A 12,788-nucleotide genomic window follows, 5' to 3' on the forward strand; every position below is an offset into this window, starting at 1 on the left:
ACAAAAACAACAAATAGACGCGCTGATACAAGTAGTAGTAGATAAGATTGACAAGCAGGTAAAGTGTTGGTACACAGCTTAGCTCCAGGTATAAGAGCTAATAGGGTTGTTGTTGCTCAGACAAAGGAAAAATAAGACCAGTATAGGTAGTATCAAAAGGACAGACAGACATATTAATAAAATAATAGACCGCTTAACTTGATCAGAGGCCAATACCTCTTTTCCACAAAGATACAAAAGAAGAAAAAAGAAAAGAAAAGAAAGTGAAAGATTGGTAAAGGATTGTGATGTTGGAAAATCATCGCCAAGTAGAGTGCAATCTTGCTCGTCGACTTCTCGTCTTGACGCCAACGTCGCCATTCATCATAAGGCTCTTCCAGCGCTTGCCAACGCTGTGCCTATCTTTGCCCAGGCTGCGGGCGCAGTCCTGCCACTCCGTCTTGGACAGCCTCAGCTTCTCGAGCACCAGCTCGACGAGGACGCGGTCATCTTCAAGGCTCCATTCTGAGCCGTCCGCCTCAACCTGGAGGTCGGTGCCGGGCTTTTCGCTGTCTTTGCTGTTGGCGCTGCCTTCCAAGAGGTGGATGTCGTGGAAATCAGAGCGCTCGAGTCCCAGGGGTAGTTGTTCGGGAGAGATGCGAGCGCGTTTGGGTGTTGAAGGTGCTTGTGGTGATGACGATGGGGATGAGCTGCGTGTCATTTGTAGAGTCTCAGCATCCAGCTCACCCTCAGTATCCATGTCAGTCTCATCACTTCTCCCCATGTCGTCGTCAAGCTCGCGCCGGCGTTTGTTGACACCCCTGGGAGGAGCGGGAGGAGTGCGCTTCGCGATCCTCTTCCTCGTTACGGGAGTTTCTTCGCCTGTATCATCTGATTTATTGCCACGCGATCGTAGGCGCAGCTTCATGGGCGTGGGAGCGTATGCGAGAGGTGGTGTGGGTAGTTGTGTCAAGGTAGGCGCGGGCGCAAGCGCGCCGTGGTCGTTGTTGGAGGCGGACATGGTGATGAGAGACTGGAGAGAGCGGCAGGTGTTCATGATATTATCGATAGAGTATTGCGCCGACAGCGTCGTAGGGCTAGAGGGTGGTGATACGAATCGGCCAGTGTGTGATCTGGTCATAGGCGCGGCTTGCGAGCGGTCGCAAGAGAAGGCGGATGGGAGGAGCATGGTGGCTGAATGTGGTGTTTTCTTTTCGCGGGCTGGTGTGCAAAGTTGTAGTGAATGGGATGACAGCCTTCTCGCGAGAAGCGTCTTTGAAAATTGCGCGCGTAAAAGCACTTCAATATCGTAGTTGTGGTTGTTATTGCTGGTTGTTCGATATGGTGGATGCGCGCGCGCGAGTTGACAAACAGAGTCGATGAGAAGCGAGTGAATGACGCCGTTCAGATAGTAGTTTGAATAAAGAATGAATGATGTTGTGTGTATCGGCAGTAAATACTCGGTTGTGAATGGCAGTAGCCGTGTGTAGTGAATATATTGTTGCTAAGAATAAAGATTGAGAATGTTGTTGTTATTGTTGTAGGAACTTAGAGTGCGAGAGCAGGAGGGCGAGGCACAAGTAATTATGAGAGCGCTGGACGGTGCCTGTGGCAGGGGCTGGGCAGTTATTGGTGCTAGTGTTAGCGTTCTGGAGGACCCTTCAGGCACTAGAGACACTGGCAGCGGGAGAGGGTCCAAGGGCCTAAAAACGTCGGGCACCGTGCGAGTGAGAACGTTATTTAGGTGGGAAGAGAAAAAAAAATTCATCACCGCAGCTCAATACTATTCAGTGACCAGGGGGAGGGCCTCTTTTTTTTTAGGGGGGCGCTGGAAAGCCTGGAGAGGGGCCCCGTCCAGCTGTTGCTGCCCTGGGGCAGGGGTGGGCGGTAGCCGGATGCGGCGAACGTTCTGGCGGACGGGGCTGACGGAGGTACCGCGTGGGTATCGCGTGGGTACCGGGTGCGTGCCGGTTGCGTCTAAAGTACGTGAAACAGGATGCATTTGCATAAAGAACCGCTACAGCAGGGGTACTTGGAAAGGAGAAGAGGCATACTGTGCTGAAGGCCAATTCGCACGGCCTCTTCCACTAGAAGTCCAAATGCGGCGAGCGAGGTACGGTACGAGTAATAGAAGGAGGAGTGTTAGTGAAATGAGCGTCCGTTTGCTGATTCACGCCGCAAGTTCTTTTCTTCTCAGGCACCAAGTACCTGTACTGAGATGTCCAGTGCCCAAGAGCTTGACGCGTAACGGGTTGGCAAGTAGCTGGTACCTACCGGGTGAATTGAAATCACTTCCAAATTGTAAAATGAAATCGAATTGAACTTCTCGCTTATTGCTGTCACTGCCCATGGCACTGCCTCCCCCGCAAACCCGCCTCGTTTCTTCTGTTTCTTGAGCTGCAGGTCGTGTCTCTTCACCAGGTCTAAGCTTAAGCTCGCCATGCAAGCACTTACTGTCTGCTCATGCCCTGCAGTAGGGCATGAGGAAACAAAAACAGCGGAGCATACAGTACGGATTCTGCCCTGTTTGGTGTCTTTGCCAGATGGTCAGACCTCTCTCAGCACTGTGCCGCATGCAGAATGACCATGTTTGTCTTTCCTCTGCTTGTCTTGCCTTGTCCTTGTCCTTGTTCTCACGGCCCTTTTGCTCTGCTTTCTCCCTCGCCAAGGCTCTCTGAGTCTCAGCTTCCCTGCATCTGTCGAGCCTCAAGTCGTCATCTGCAAAGCATTTGCGGGGAGAAGAGAAAAGAAGAGGCCGATGTCGATGTCTTGTCTCACGGAAACGCCCTGACTAGAGGAGCCCATCCAGGGAAAACGGCCTATTGAAGAAATACTGCTACCTAGTTTCGATCCAATCGAGGGAGTGCCCCCCTTTGCTCTGCTTTGCGTTCTTCAGCAGACTGCTCAGCCCCATATGCTGTCTCATGTATCACGCACCTTCACTGACATCCACATCAGAGCTGTTAGCCCATTCTCTCCTCTTCTTCTCTCCACCCACACTAGCTTATAGCTACTGGCACCACGCTGGACGACGATGTTTAACGGCCTTAGAGTGCGTGATTAGTGCCGGGACCAGACCAAGAGGCACGGCTCGCCCTGATTAGCTCTGAGCTCCTCTTTTCCTTTTCATCGCCCATCAGAAGGGCAGCCGCTGAGCACAACGCTGCTCAACAAGTTGTTACTACCAAGCCTAGAGGTCACCCAACATGCTCAACTCCATAAGACACTTCATCAAGTGATGATAGTAGAATTGTGAGCTTGTCTCGCTACAGCTTTTGCGCCACGCACCAGCATCTTCCTCCCATGCCAGCTGGGCATGAGATCTGCCAATGTGCCCGAAAACGTGCGGATCCCGGGTCAGATTCCGGCATGAAGACGCCACCATGTAACACATTCTTTTTCTGGTTCTTTTGGCTTCTTCCTCTGCTTCTACCCCGGTTCTTCCGGTCAATCTTCTCATACTGTATGATGAAAACGCTTTTCGATTGTCAGCCAACTCAGAGATGCGTGCGCGATACCAGTAGCGTCATCGCTCATCTATGAGGTCAATGTTTGTCTCCCTCCAGATGGGATGGGAGACGCTCGCCCTAGCCCTGGAGCTCAATAGTCACTCCGAATAGTCCGTGAGCCCTTTGGAAGGAGTCCGATCTATCCATCTCGATCCATCTTCTCCCTGAGTGGATGACGCTTCTATTTGGGCTACCAATATGACTGATGGGTTTAGTTCTGCAATTGGAGCTCCCGATGCCGTAAGGTCTCCTTTGGAGATGCTACCCAACTTCTCTGTTTATCACAAGCACACACATCAAGGTGATACAAGTGAGGGAGTATAATAAGCTTCTCCTTCTTGTGTCAATAGCTCGCAACTATTGGCTTTGCGGGCAGCCCATTCAGGTGTTCATGCAACACCACCCATCTAATCAGCTTAGTCCTACTAACAATCTAACCATCTTAATACAAACTATTTTGCGTCAGCTAACCTCTTATTCTCCAAATACTAACAGCGCTACTTCTATTCTACATCATACAGCCTACAATGCGACGCCGCAAGGTTGTATTAACGCAATGGCTTTTGTGCAGCTCCTTAGCCACCACACTTGTTTCTAGGAACGCCAAACAGTCTCTCTTCAGCAGCTACGAGTACGAATTGCAACACAGCAGAGCACGATGGAATGAGGCGGTGCCTGATGGAACAGCGCAAACAGAGGCCAGGGTTGAAGTCAGCATCAATCCGTCCTTGTGACGATGAGAAACGCGTCTCCACGCGTGTCTGACGCGCTTTGACACGCCCCATAAATGACGCAGCCTTTAAGGTATTGCCCAATAATGGGCTGCGATTCTGCGGGTCGAGTGACCAGCCACCCTTGCTCGCCATCTTCCGCTTAAGAGCTTGCAGCTGTAGCCGCCACAAGGTAGCATTAGCCTGCCATTGCGTGGAATTAGTAAACGGTTCAGTGTATGTCTCCAAGCTGCAGAGAGAGCGGAATATGCGATGGCCTCCTGAAGGAACGAATATCCGCAAGCTGACTGGATAAGTACTACCAACTTGAAGACCTGTATGGAATAGAAAGCCCCCTTATGCACTCTTTTCATAGTGCTTATATCCAAAGGGCCCATATACTTCATACAGCCTTATGCTTCTACCTTAATGCAAAGTTGCTCCAGCGCTTATAGGTGCATGGACAAGCTCGGGATTTGAACAGAGAGCTCCTCTAACTGCCACGAGATCGACCCATCAAGGTCTCAGCTTTGTGGAGTTCACAGGGGACCCCCAAGATGCATAACCCGCACGTGTGATTGTGATGAAGCGCCGGCCTAGCTGATTAGCCTCGCTATCAGTTGACGCATGACATTATCCAAGACCGGTTTTTAATATAGCTCCAAGCTTAGAGGTCGTATCCGCCAGGCACTCCCGTTTCACTCATTGTCCAATCGAAACGTTTCAGTGACGACACATGTATCGATCGATTCCAAGCACCAAAAACATATTAAGTGATCTACCTGAAAGTGTCATCGATCAAGATGTCATCGACCAGCCTAACATTGAGAGTTTATGCACTTGCTAGCCTCATCGCAGTTGAGAGTAAGATGATTGACAGAAGAATGATGAACGTGCATGATATTTAGCCTTCGTAGTAGATGGCCTCTTCAAAGTGAGATTCACACAGATGTTCATCGCCGATCAAATACAACGGTTATGACTGGAAGCTGAATCTAGCACACCTAGGACATGACCAAATGCATCTTTTTCTTCTCGGGCCATCTGCAAAGGTGCACTTTATTCAACGCCTCAAATCTTCAACAGTGCTTTGCTTCATGTACAATAGTCCAAGTTTTTGGTTTGCCAAGGCAGCCGATCACGCAAAAGGCCTCATTCAATCACAGATAATATCTCCCCCTCTGATCATTGTCGCGCCAACGGCAGCATTCCTCAGAGTGGCCAATGCAACGCCTCCACCTCCTACATCTTTTCATCCTTGTGACCAACGATTAAAGAGCAGTGATAAAAGCTGAAGTGACTCTGGGTGGCGTAGAACCTCGTGACACCCCGGCATGTAGATTCGATGTTTAGTGTTGTTGATCGCCTTGAGGAGTGTTTTTGATGGACGGCTGTGGTGTTTTAGGGGCATTTTTCAGGAGTATTACGAGGAGACTTAGGGTTCATTAGTTATGGCAGAAGAAGTTGAGTTTTGCCCTGAAGGAGTTAAAGTTAATTATATTAGTGGTGCTATAGTTGAGAGAGAGGTGAAGATTTGATAAAGGAGACAGGCTAATTTTGTTGCCGGAGCTAGACGGTGAGTTTATGTTACCTGACAACAGCTAATTCATAGATTTTATTAATTCTGTTCATATATGTAAAGGTGAAGGTGTGTAAGTCGAATTAAGTAGTAGCTGTTAATTGCCTGACTATAGATGTATAGTAATAGATAGGACCATGTCCCTTAGGTGAGTTGGAATACCATATTTCCCTTTGTATACTGTAGTTAATTCAAGTACTGGCTCTTAAAGAGCAAGATGAAATATACATGGAAGAACAATAGGATGAGATGAGGTTATACCAGTGACTTAAGGTTGAGCCCCAAGCCCCGTTACGGACTAGGAATACATCGCCTGAGAATGACCTTTGAAACAGATGCAGAAGTGGCTACCGCAAAGCCTTGCAAGCCTTTCTTTTGTAGATATCTACATAGTCCCAGATGCGTTTTACAACATTACACAGAACTTCATGCTAGGCTCCAGCATCTGCCACCTTGATGAGAATAATGTTGTGCGCGGCAGAGATTTCGCTCTTAAATTACTGTAAGTACTAGTCTATTCGACGAATAAAAGTGCAAATAATAGCAATACGAAAGCGTGTGCGGTCGGCGGTTGGCTAGAGGAGAGGTATCATGCAGGATATAGCTATGAGAATACAGGAAGTTCAAGATAAGCGATACATTGTAAAATGCTTTGTATTGTAGTTATTATCACGTAAGGGGCCAAGGTACATGGGCTACGTTGGTTGTATTGGTTGCGTCGGTCTTGCTAACCCCTCTTTACGCGACACCCTTCAGCTTAGTTCCTCATCTCAAGCTTCAAACTGAGTGGCTTTTATGATGGCGGATTCAGGACACGCGCGCATTATCAGCAATAATCAGTTCGGCCCTAACACCAGAATCATCCAAGGCAATGTCAACCTCCACCTGCCTCAGCCGCTGGCCCGTGCTGAAGTCAAAGGCGTCTGTGTCATTCCATATCCCCGCAACGAAGATCTAGTCCATCGTCATGACCTTATCAATAAGCTAGACGGGCTTCTACCACAAAGCCCGGGCTTCTATAGCGCTGCGCTTTGGGGCTTAGGAGGTTCAGGGTATGCCCCTTAGCCGATTATTCTGTCTTGCTAGTAAAGGTATTAACAAATGCAGCAAAACGCAGGTTGCACTTAATTATGCATATCGACGGTGCGAGGATAGTACATGCTGCGTCTTCTGGGTGCATGCCGACAGCGAAGCGACTTTTATAACTGATTATAAGACAATCGGCAAGGAGCTTGGGGTCGATGAGAGGCTCGATGGGTCGGATTTGCTTGATGCGGTGCGCAGCAGCATTGAAGCACAGTTGCGATGGGTACTTATCCTTGACAATGCTGATAACCTGGAGTTATTTGGAGTGGGTTGTACAGAAGGGGGGAGTCTTTTTAAGTATATTCCTCAAGGGTCACAAGGAACGATATTATGGACAAGCCGAGATGCACATATCAGAGGCACACTTGTCGGCCCAAGTCGAGATATCAAAGTTCCACCTATGACAAAGGATGAGGCGACAACTCTTCTTGCAGCAGCTAGTGGTGATAAGTCGGCTGTGGAAGATGTAAGGCTTGATCGGCTTCTAGAAGAGCTACAGCGACTTCCATTGGCGGTCTCGCAGGCTGGAGCATATATACGGCGGACATCAATGACGATAAAAGAATATCTAGACCTCCTAATGCAAGGCTCAAGTCGATGGGACCTGCTCAAGATGAATGATTTTGATCGGCATCGGCGGCCGGAGGTGTCTAATAGCGTACTTGAGACGTGGAAGATCTCAACAGCGCGAATCCGAGAGGAAAGCGAGCTATCGTACCGGATTCTCCACGTGATTGCATACCTGGACAGCCAAGATATACCCCATGAGCTGATAGTGGCAGCTAGCCGGCAAGACTTTGGCGACGAGGATAAGGCTGAGCAAGTGCCAGAAATTGAGGTTCAGCAGGCCGTTATGCGACTGATGGAGTTTTCATTTCTTGATATGCGTCGGGGAGAGGGAGGTTTACGGAGCTATGAGATGCATAAACTTGTACAGGAAGCAATTCAATACGGGCTGTGGGCTCAAAGGCGGATGAAGATGACCTCAAGCAAGGTTATAACTGGACAGAACAGGGCAGAGAATGAAGAGGCTTACTACTCGAGTATGACTTTGCAGATAGTGGATGGTTTGTTTATGGTGCCAGAGCAAAAATTATGGGCACAATGCGAGAAGTATGTAACTCATGCTATACGGGTAGGAGAATGGGCAGAGTTAAGCGGGAAGGAGGTTGAAACATCAAATCTGCTCAGCAGAGTATCAAGGTTTCTGCATGATCGACATCGGTGGAGAGAGAAGGAGCCAGTTGACCAGAGGACAATAAATCTCCGACTAAAGGTGCTTGGGGAGATGCATCCACTTACAATCTGGAGCATGACAGACCTCGGGACAACATACTATGGACTGGGGCGATTTAATGAAGCTGGAGAAATTTATCAGCAGGTATTACATCTCCAACGAAGGGTGCTTGACGAAAACCATCCAGATATAATCAGGAGTATAGTATTTCTTGCAACAACATACTATGGACAAGGCCAATATGATAAAGCTGAAAAAATAAAGAAACAGGCATTAAATCTCCGACAAAAGGTACTTGGAAAGAAGGATCCGGAAACACTTACCACTATGGCTGATCTTGCGGAAATATATGGTTTACAGGGCCGGTATGATGAGTCTAAAGAAATAGGGCAGCAAGCATTAGATTTCCGAAAAGAGGTACTTGGGGAGAAGCATCCACATACAATTACAAGTATGTCAGACCTTGCAACAACATATCTTAGACAGGGCCAGTACAATGAAGCCGAAGAAATATACAAACAGGTATTGGATCTCCGACAGGAGGTGCTTGGGGGGAAACATCCAGATACAATCAGAACCACAGTGGAGCTTGCGACAATATATTATACACAGGGCCAATATATTATGGCTGAAGAACTGTGGAAGCAAACATTGGATCTCCAACGAGAGGTGCTTGGGGAAAAGCATCCAGATATAATCACGAGCATATCAGCGCTTGCGGCAACATACTACGGACAGGACCGGTATAATGAAGCTGATGAAATGTACAAGCAAGCATTGGATTGGCGACGGGAGGTGCTTGGGGAGAAGCATCCAGACACAATTACAAATATAGTACGCCTTGCAATGTTTTACTATGACCAAGGCTGGTATAATAAGGCTGAAAGGTCTTATAAGGATGCATTAAATCTTCAACAGGAGGTACTAGGGGCGAAGCATCCGGATACAATTACAAGTATAATGCACCTTGCGATAACATATTTTCAACAGGCCCAGTATAAGGAGGCTGAAGAATTGTATAAGCAGGGAGTAGATCTCCGACTGGAGGTCTTTGGGGAAAGGCATCCAGAGACGATTGCAGGTCTAGTATCGCTTTCAAGACTATACTATAAACAGGACCGATATGATGAAGCTGAAAGAATGCTGAAGCAGGTATTAGATCTCCAACGGGAGACACTTGAGGAGAAGCATCCAGATATAATTCGGACTATGGCGGAGTTTGCGGCATTGAAGAGCGCACGGGCCCGCTACAAGAAACGAAAACCAGGCCGTAGAACTTTATGGGAAGTTTTATATATCAAGCCTAGGATATTTAAAGAATAGGAATTCTAAGAAATATGATCAAAAAGACAACAAACCTCCTCCCACCGGACAAGGACAAGGTAGCTGCAGCATACACCAAACATCGAGCTCGAATCCCCCGAGAAGAAATCGTCTTGTACTCCAATAGTTCCCAGCTTACGGGAACAGCGGACAAGGTGCCATCAGGTATCACCCAGTACAAGCTCACCCACAGAACATCGATTGGGGCACTTCACAAGGGCCGAGATGTGCGACGCCGACATCACCGGCGCACTCGCAGCGGCGCAACTCACTGCGAGATTCCTCGAAACGCAGCCATCGCCCACCGCCGCACACGACTCCCTATACAACCAGGCCGTCGTATCCGGCTTATTCAAGGACCCTCTGGACCATTCACAAGATAAATTTTCAGCTTTCAGAAACATACGAGAGAGGCAGCCCCGAACCCGCTTTCCCCAGACCCACTGAACCCCCCGAGGCCGGTCGGTCCCCACCGCACTGGGACAATATCTCCCGGAGTCAGACGGAGGAGCACAGCAACTGTCACGCACCCAGCCAACCCACTACAGGGACTAGAGACCCTGTAAAGCCAACACATGAACCACGGGAACATTGGGACTTGGATGAACGCTGTATCAGAAGATACAGCTACCAGCAGACTAACCAACCAACCGACTATAGCGACCTCAATCCCCAAGCGGGTCAATGCGTCAGGGCACATCGCAGCCAGCGAGCCAACCAACCAACCAATCCCTATTTTACAAAAAGAAATGAAAGAGAAGGAAAGGACACAGAAGCGAGTCATTTCAAAAGACAAAAGAGGTGGAAATTTCTTTGTTTCCCCATCAGCCATATATCGTGAATAACGAAACACTACATATATGTACGTGAACTATGTAGAAACTAAATAGTTCCAACCAACCGTATGGCCCAAAGGGGATTCTTATGCTATTTATGTAGTTATTAATCTGAAATAAATAAATAAACAAGCACTACTGAAAATCTTATAAATGTATTTCTCTCTTGGGATAGAGTTATACATCATCATCTCTGTCCTCGTCTTCATCTGCGCCCTCATCGTCCCTCTGCCGCAAACTTGGCAATCATATCAGCAGCTGCCTTCTTCCCTCCATACCGCAGTCCCTTCTCCGAAATCGCCTTGGCCTTCTCCCGCATGTCCTCGCTTCTCAGCACCTCGAGGAATGCTTCAGTGAGGGCTGCAGCCTCCCAGTTCGGCGATGTCTCCTTGGATGGCCAGAGGCCAATGCCAAGGTATTCTGCTGTCCGTGCATATTTGTAATGATCAGCCCATTGCGGGAGGATGACGCTTGGGAGACCAGCCCTGTGGATATTTTGAGCTTTGGTTAGCAAAAAAGAAAGTTCTTCCAGACTACAACAGTCAGCACAAAACGGAGGTTACTCACAGCAACGCCTCATAATAGCAATTTGCGCCTCCATGGTGCACCGACATAACAATATCGCCAGTGTTAAACAGAGAAATGGGATCAACGTCGAGCCAAGATTCCAGTCGCAGCCTGCCGGTTTCAATATACTTCTTCGCCGGCTCTAGGAACTCATCGCTGAATTCTCCGCTCTTGCGCATCTTCCACAGGATCTGGATGTTTTTAGCTTCCAAGACGGGAGTGATTGCTTCCACCATAATTCGAGCCATCGTCTCATCATATCGCACAATACTACCCAAGTTAATGAGTATTGTAGGAGCCCTCTTCACCCAGCCCGCGAGCTCTGCGCTCTGCTTTTTAGCAGGGGCTACGTCAAGTACCAAAGGACCTGCAATATGAAAGTTGTCTGGAATATATTCAAATGGTAACTCTGCTTCAGGGAAACTCATGGCAATCCACGGTATTTCAGGGTCGAATGTCTCGGGTAGCGTAATAGCATATTTAATACCTTGCTCCTGAAGCCAGGAACGCTTGTCCCTCATAAAGGATGAGCTGAGGATTTGGACGATGAGGTAAATCTGCTGGTATATATTACTGGGAATGTCCTTCCAAGGAACGGGAAATTGAAGACCTGAGGCGGTGCTAGCCATGAGTTAGTTTACAGCCTGCACTATATACACCATGTTCCGCTGATGCCAAACAAACTCAAGACCATTATCATTATACATGTACTCACCCAGGGTATTTCCAAAAATGCCCCCCGCGGGGCTGCATCACGCTCACATTTTCCAGTATTGCATTTGGTAAAATATAAGCTCGCTTCCGGTTTAAATTTCGCGCAGCGTCGACACCTGGTCTGAACGCTTGGTCGAGGATGATAATGGCAGGATCCACCTCTTCAATAATCTCAACAATCCTCCGGTATATCTTCAAATGATCTTCTTTGGGCCATGCTGCAAGAATACGCGTGACCATGTTTGCATATTTTTGCAGCCCAGGCAACCCAGGAGGCGTCCTGAATTGGCTGTCGCCGCCCATAAGGGCGCTGACCTCGGGCACAAGACTGGTAGCGTCGAATTCATACCAATGAATCTTGGCTTTTGAGTGTTTTGCCTTTATACGCTCTAACGTGTTTACCAGACTAGGAAACGAGCCATAGTGAACTTCTAGTGATGGGTGGCTCTCAATCAGCTCCGAGACTGTGGCCACGTGAGCGTTGCTCTGCCCAGGGTGACTATCGGTGAGGAAGAGGACGGTATTATTGCGGCCACTGACCAGTGGCTCGGGGGCAGGCCGCTGGGCTAATAATACAGCAATGAGTGCGCCGAGGATGGCAATAGCTGCCAGTGCCCGCCGAAGCATTGTGTTTCCTTGGCTGGGTATGCAATATACCTTGGCAGATTTAGGCGAGGGAATGAGAAGAGAAAGGGTGTGATTTTAGCTGGCCCGTCAACAGCCGCTATGCTCTCCTATATATAAAATGGAAACACACGTCAGACGAGTAGATATAAGACGGTTATCCGGCCACTGCCAGATCATTAAAGTGGGCTATATCGATTCCCCATCTTTCCTATACGCGTTTTATCTAGTGCTTTCGTAAGGGTGGATAATCCATCTAGCGTTGGGACGGAGAATTCGTGATTACATCTCGCTGCTTGCTACAACTCGTCTCTAGACATGCGGGTTCACTTGCATCTCGTAAATATCCATGTCAGATTACATGTAGCTAGCCCCCCGCATGGCGAGTAGGCTAAAGAGCCCCGGGGAATTAATGTGGTCAGGGGATCAGCTATTGGATACTGCTCAAGATTCCATCTACACTGCACGACTCATGTGTGCATTGTCGAGCTACTGTTAAGCTATCCACATCCAATTGTCCTAGCTTGGTGAGGATATGGAGAATAGCATCCATTTGTGAGGTTAGAATGATGAGAAATAAAGACAGCCAATTTCACGTCATTGGTTAGGACTACCGCTTCTATT

At 48.3% G+C, this 12,788-nt stretch overlaps 3 protein-coding genes across 3 annotated transcripts; 1 reads left to right on the plus strand and 2 right to left on the minus strand.

The window, feature by feature from the left end:
• Window positions 1-298: 298 nt before the first annotated feature.
• On the minus strand, window positions 299-1,168 carry GGI43DRAFT_379123 (uncharacterized protein; the record flags this gene model as incomplete). The annotated part of the gene is made up of 1 exon (XM_083202786.1): window positions 299-1,168. The coding sequence occupies one exon, from the start codon at window positions 1,166-1,168 to the stop codon at window positions 299-301; it is 870 nt and encodes a 289-aa protein (XP_083064551.1).
• Window positions 1,169-5,956: 4,788 nt separating this feature from the next.
• Window positions 5,957-9,620, plus strand: GGI43DRAFT_135092 (uncharacterized protein). The gene is made up of 3 exons (XM_083199232.1): window positions 5,957-6,279; window positions 6,534-6,829; window positions 6,885-9,620. Exons 2-3 carry the CDS (start codon window positions 6,573-6,575, stop codon window positions 9,421-9,423), a joined length of 2,796 nt encoding a protein of 931 aa, XP_083064552.1. The 5' UTR covers window positions 5,957-6,279; window positions 6,534-6,572; the 3' UTR covers window positions 9,424-9,620.
• An 856-nt stretch (window positions 9,621-10,476) lies between these two features.
• On the minus strand, window positions 10,477-12,167 carry GGI43DRAFT_429365 (glycosyltransferase family 1 protein; the record flags this gene model as incomplete). The annotated part of the gene is made up of 3 exons (XM_083209105.1): window positions 10,477-10,744; window positions 10,827-11,447; window positions 11,542-12,167. The coding sequence occupies 3 exons, from the start codon at window positions 12,165-12,167 to the stop codon at window positions 10,477-10,479; spliced, it is 1,515 nt and encodes a 504-aa protein (XP_083064553.1).
• Window positions 12,168-12,788: the final 621 nt, after the last annotated feature.

This window comes from Trichoderma evansii, assembly GCF_050947405.1.
Source record: "Trichoderma evansii strain SZMC 28006 chromosome Unknown GGI43scaffold_2, whole genome shotgun sequence".
In the NCBI taxonomy this organism is placed as follows: domain Eukaryota; kingdom Fungi; phylum Ascomycota; class Sordariomycetes; order Hypocreales; family Hypocreaceae; genus Trichoderma; species Trichoderma evansii.

What these genes read in the sequence shown, in the direction of transcription:
- GGI43DRAFT_135092 (XM_083199232.1), top strand. Translation starts at nt 6,573, where the DNA reads ATGATGGCGGATTCAGGACACGCGCGCATTATCAGCAATAATCAGTTC. An exon ending in TGGGGCTTAGGAGGTTCAGG is followed by an intron (nt 6,830 to 6,884) that starts GTATGCCCCTTA and finishes TAACAAATGCAG; the next exon opens with CAAAACGCAGGTTGCACTTA.